This window comes from Rosa chinensis, chromosome 3 (genome assembly GCF_002994745.2).
Source record: "Rosa chinensis cultivar Old Blush chromosome 3, RchiOBHm-V2, whole genome shotgun sequence".
Lineage (NCBI taxonomy): Eukaryota > Viridiplantae > Streptophyta > Magnoliopsida > Rosales > Rosaceae > Rosa > Rosa chinensis.
In genome coordinates, this window is record NC_037090.1 from 49,536,504 (window position 1) to 49,542,099 (window position 5,596).

Here is a 5,596-nt window from a genome sequence, read left to right on the forward strand (position 1 = left end):
GCAAATGCTCATGTAAGTACAAAAACTAACCATAATCTTTGCAAAGAGAATTTTAAGTAAGCAAACGTGTCACATGGGTGATAATTTTTTTTTATAGAAAATTACATAGTAGCACATAACCAAATATGTAAACACAGAAAACCCATTTTAAAAAAGATTTATATAAATAAGGACTTGAACCCATACCCAAAAGTTAAATGATGCAAGTCTGACTCCCAATTTTAATGAAAAATGACCAAAATGCTCGAGTTTCATCACAATTTACAGGCATTGCCACTGATCTAATATCTAATATCCAAATACCCAAAAACGGACGACCTAAACTGAACGACGAAGCAAACAGGCAAACCCCAATTTCGCAGTAGTAGAGACCCCAGCGACGGGGCCAACGGAGTAGCAGCTATGCTTCAAATCCTTGCTCAACTCGAATTTGGCTTCAACGGAGGTCGATAAGGTAAGCCGTTACAAAAGAAGTAGTTAATGGTAAAAAAATGGAGTTTCATCACAATTTACAGGCATTGCCACTGATTCAATATCTAATATCCAAATACCCAAAAACGGACGACCTAAACTGAACGACAAAGCAAACAGGCAAACCCCAATTTCACAGTAGTAGAGACCCCAGCGACGGGGCCAACGGAGTAGCAGCTATGCTTCAAATCCTTGCTCAACTCGAATTTGGCTTCAACGGAGGTCGATAAGGTAAGCCGTTACAAAAGAAGTAGTTAATGGTAAAAAAGTAAATTAACTCATAACATGTGGCAAGTAGAGAGCAAATTGTCTTTATTTGTAAAATTTAATTTTTATATGTTTAGTTCAATTTTTAAAGGATGTATTTGTTAAATCATTTTTTAATTATAAATTAAATGTAATTTGTTAATTTTTTAATCTATATTTTGAAATTAGGTAAGTGTTGGAAATCAAAATTCTTGAGAGCAAGATTTGATAAAATTTTGGGATCCTGAGAAATTTCCTCTCGGTAAAGAACATGAGGGTGCGGTGGAAAGTGATGATGTTGAACCTTCGGCCGATCAAGTACGGCCATCATCTCCTTTTTTTAAGCATGTTAGTAAGAGGTTTAGTCCGTTTGAGAGAGACCAAACTTGCGGACAAATTTCCGGAAATGATAGTGGGCTTTGGCCCAATTAGCCAACACTTGGGTGTCCAAATGAAGTGGTCTGGATGAGTATATATATTGTTTGATAAACATGGGAGAGAAAACATATGTGAGAATGGGAGAGGTGGCGGTGGCGGTGGCGGTGGCTGAGACCACGTCCAACAGGAGGAGGAGCAGAAAAACTGTCGGGCAGAAGCCAAAGCCGGTGGTGGTGTCTCGCTATTTCCAGAATCAGCCGGTGACCAAGCCGGTGGTGGTTTCTCGCTATTTCCAGAATCAGCCGGTGACCAAGCCGGTGGTGGTTTCTCGCTATTTCCAGAATCAGCCGGTGACCAAGCCGGTGGTGGATTTCCAGAATCAGCCGGTGACTAAGCCGGCGGTGGTGGTTTCTCGCTATTTCCAGAATCAGCCTGTGACCAAGCCGGTGGCTGATTTCCAGAATCAGCCGGTGACTAAGCCGGCGGCGGTGGTTTCTCGCTATTTCCAGAATCAGCCGGTGGTGGTTTCTCGCTATTTCCAGACTCAGCCGGTGACTAAGGCGGTGGTGGAAATAGGGACTCAACCAGAAAACGGTAAGATAACCTCCTCCGAGTCAAAGTCAGAGTCAATGTCAGACCATGTGAATGTGAATGCAGTTACTGAAATTAGAAGCAAGAAAGAAAAGAGAAAGAGGAGACGCCATGACGCTGACAACGATGGCAATTCTAAAATGACAAAGAAGAAGAAGAAGAAGAAGAAGAAGACTCTTCAAGTAGAGGAGGCAGATATTAATCAAACTAGGAGCGCCATCTTGAATTTTGAGGATATGCTTTCTCAATTTGCTTACGAGGGTTGTGGTGTTGAATGGAATAATAAACATAACAAGATGCCCAAAACGCTTTCCCAAGGTCTAGATACTACTATCTATCCTTGTAGTCAAGCTAGTAAGACGGGCCGGAACTCAACTGAGGACCATGCCACTGTGCCTGGAACCGTGAAACAAGCCCAAGTGCATCCACAGGCTGCAGAGAGGAGGAGGAAGAATGAAACTCGGCCATCCACGGAAATCCGAAAGGTTTCTCATTACTTCCAAACCTCAAGTAATGAGTGCAAGGATACAAATGTTAAACCCCCTAAACGCCATTCAAAATCTCGCGGGGAGACCTTTCAGAAGGAGGCCACCAAAAAAAATAATGCAGATGGCCACTTGTTGCAAAGTACAAACAGGCTCAGGAAGAAATCTCCTAAAAACAGGGCTACTCTTACCGCTTCACAGAGGAAGGACGAAGCATACCGAAGGAAAACTCCAGATAACACGTGGATTCCTCCTCGCTCTGAATTTGGTCTCCTCCAAGAAGATCACTATCATGACCCTTGGAGAGTGTTGGTTATATGCATGCTCCTTAATCGGACAACAGGAACCCAGGTCTCTATTCCTTATACTTTTACTGCTTGATTGCTTAATAACTTATATTATTGTTTCCATTTGAGATTTGGATCATTATAACTTGCATCATTGATATTAAGGCTTGGGTAAGTAACTATTGCAAGTAGTTAAAGTTACTAATAAGCATTTAGAATCGGTAACCCATCAACACGTATTGCCAATATTGAAGTACTTGGAATTTGTGGCTCATTTTAGCCATTTATTTTATATAGATGCAAACACAGACAGCATACAGCCCTACAATGATCATATATGAGTTTCTAGTATCGGATTCTTTCTATATGTTGTGTGGTAATGTTTACATGCAGCCATTTGTGTTCTAAGATTGGAAAAGAGGTTTCAAGATTATAAACTTTGATTTGTAATTTTAGTTCATCTGCACCTGTCCTCAGGAGGGAAGGGAAATGTAAATAAGTTTAAACACTAATTCTTTGTGATGAATCAGAATGATATTGGGTTAGTATGGGAAATTTATATAAAGACACCCAAGCGGGGAATAACTGCCATCAGATTCAAAGTATTTTTAATTGTGTAATAAATTATTCATTCAGAAGTACTACCAATTATTTTACTCCATTAGAACTGTAGATTCCTCCACTAGAAGTTAATAGATATGCAACATTATGCTGCTGTTTATGTTTCTGTTCCCTTTTAAGAAATTTCTGCCTCCAATGGTTGTTTGACTTGATATCTAACAGCCTTATCAACTTATCATTATCCATGAATTCATTAGGAATAGTCTTGTCACTTTTGAAACTGAAGAACAACTGCAGCTGTTGGTTAAAATGCCTTGCAAATTTTGTTATACTTTATTAAGCTTTGTGGGCATTAGTGGTTGGGTGCCCTTTGTTAACCTGGATCATCATCCTTTTATTAGCATTTGTATTTACCTGTGATTGCCTAAAATATCTGTAGAAGTTGCTCTAGTTAGTTCTTTACCTAAAGTTTGGATGCTGAAATTTGAAAGTTTGATGGATTTCCGATAATCTTGTTGTGCTTATGTTTACTTGAATCAAGAATTTTCTTATTCTTATGTTTATATCTTTATATACTTGTATCAAATTTCTATACAATATTGTGTAGTGCTGTGTGAAGTTTTGCATTTATGGGGCTTTCCATTCCTGTTAGGTAAATTCTGCAGTATCATTTTCAGTTTGTGCAACCTTGCTGAGCTTAGATTGAGTGGTTTCAAACCCTTGATTCATAATCTTTTTGCCTCTTGTCCTTGTACTTCTTGTTCTTTGTTATGAGGTATCAGAGCCTTCAGAAGTAAGAATATTGTGGACAGGGCTAAGGTATCTTAAACCAAAGAGATATTGGGCATCACTTATGACTTTGATATTTGATTAGTGGCTGGATTTGGAAGCTTGGGCACATATCTGGAAAGTTCCTCATCGTGAAGGGGACAAGCTATTTGCTAATCGTGCAGTCTAGGTTCTTACTTTAGCAAACTATAATTACGTGCTTCAGTTTTTCTCAATATAGATTCCAGTGAAATTAACCGAAGTTATATTTCTTCAGTCATGGTTCCTTTAATTTAATATGATAAATCCACAGTTTGGTTTATGGGAATTCTTGCTCTACTCTTAGGCTTTGGATTGAGGAACAAGAATTTAGTTATGTTTGAATTGCTAAATGGAAAATACTTTCCTGTGCAGTTAAAAGAAGTTTTATCAGATTTCTTCACTTTGTGTCCTAATGCAAAGGCTGCTACTGAGGTTGCCACGCGGGATATAGAACAGGTTATAAGATCTCTTGGTCTACATAAGAGAGCCGAGATGATACAGCGCATGTCTCAGGAGTATTTAGGGGAAAGCTGGACCCATGTACCTGAGTTGCCTGGGGTTGGCAAGTATGTTGCTAACCTTTGGTCCCTTTTTTGTTTTTTACCCCTTCTGAATCTAGTTTTCTCCTTTTCTTCCTGCTGTAATTTCTTTTTCTTAGTTATTTGCCTGGATTATTTGGGTAATCCTAAAGAAAAAATCCTATATCTGTCTCCTCCAGAGTTTTGGACGCTGTCTACAATCTACATCATGTATACTAAAATAAAACCATGGCATCCCACCCGACTTGTCCGCATATAGGATGGATCAATGACAACATAAACGTTGCATTTCTTTTTGATATCTAACCATTCAAGATAAAATCCAAACTAGTGGTCAAGATTAGAGTAGGTTGTGAAATGTACATTTTGTCATCAATGGTTAAGATCTTTCTGACTGCCGCAAACCAGTGGTGGTGCAGTTCTTGTGAAAACTGTAGATTTTTCTGGCTCCTGTGCTTTTCAAGTTGTTGAAATTGATTTTTTTGACGGAAGCTGAATTTTATTCATTGGATTGGATTGGACTAGGTATGCAGCTGATGCATATGCAATATTCTGCACTGGTATGTGGGAAAGAGTGAAACCTGCTGACCACAAACTAAATATATACTGGGAATTTCTCCACAGCATCAAGAGTAAGCCGAGGCCTGCAGTTTTTATTTGACAGCATCAACTCTTTTGCCCTTTTGACTGAAGCCATCTATCTGATGGGAAGATATTTTTTGAGGAAGGGAGGGTTTTGTACTTTAGAATGCTGTAAATGGGTGGTAGAATGGCGAACCTTGCTTGGATCAAAAGATGTATTTCAAACATTACTTGGGACCTTCAGAATTTGTTAAAATTATTATTACTGCGCATCATTTTCGTGTTTGACATATGTTCTGTTCAGTAGAGAACTACTTTTGTCCTTGTCTGGCTCCTTGGATTGGAGCAAGAGCGCAGATAACAAAAAGAAAATTTGGGAACAGACCTTGCTGGGTGTTCCTCTCGGGGAAACTTATGGAAGATTGACGCTTGGAATGCCCGATTGACACTGGAATTATGGTTTAGTTTATGCTAATAGACTTAAATTACAAAATTTACTTCGAATAACCAGTACTACCAGCTTATAATCAATGTCATCAAACCTAACCTTTGTGACAGAGCTTTTGGTCTTGTGATCCATTTCCACTCGAGCTCGTCAGAACACAGAATTAGCCAAATAGAATAGAATCAATTATGAACTCCTTGA

General features: G+C 39.0%; 1 protein-coding gene across 9 annotated transcripts; it reads left to right on the plus strand.

Moving 5' to 3' along the window:
* Nucleotides 1-1,173: 1,173 nt before the first annotated feature.
* Nucleotides 1,174-5,274, plus strand: LOC112192650 (methyl-CpG-binding domain protein 4). Of its 9 annotated transcripts, none has more exons than XM_040516385.1 (5): nt 1,174-1,325; nt 1,371-1,460; nt 1,500-2,522; nt 4,202-4,395; nt 4,894-5,274. In XM_040516385.1, the coding sequence occupies exons 1-5, from the start codon at nt 1,209-1,211 to the stop codon at nt 5,027-5,029; spliced, it is 1,560 nt and encodes a 519-aa protein (XP_040372319.1). In that variant the 5' UTR covers nt 1,174-1,208; the 3' UTR covers nt 5,030-5,274. The 9 variants fall into 9 exon arrangements, with proteins under 9 accessions (XP_040372319.1, XP_024188237.1, XP_040372320.1 ...); XM_024332469.2 differs by having other exon boundaries at nt 1,176-1,370; nt 1,416-1,460; XM_040516386.1 differs by lacking the exon at nt 1,371-1,460 and having other exon boundaries at nt 1,181-1,370; nt 1,617-2,522.
* Nucleotides 5,275-5,596: the final 322 nt, after the last annotated feature.

Bases quoted from the DNA above. Each gene is read 5' to 3' on its own strand.
- LOC112192650 (XM_024332466.2), top strand. From the start codon at position 1,209: ATGGGAGAGAAAACATATGTGAGAATGGGAGAGGTGGCGGTGGCGGTG. The intron at 2,523-4,201 runs GTCTCTATTCCT...TTTCCTGTGCAG, and splicing joins ATCGGACAACAGGAACCCAG to TTAAAAGAAGTTTTATCAGA. The intron at 4,396-4,893 runs GTATGTTGCTAA...GGATTGGACTAG, and splicing joins GAGTTGCCTGGGGTTGGCAA to GTATGCAGCTGATGCATATG.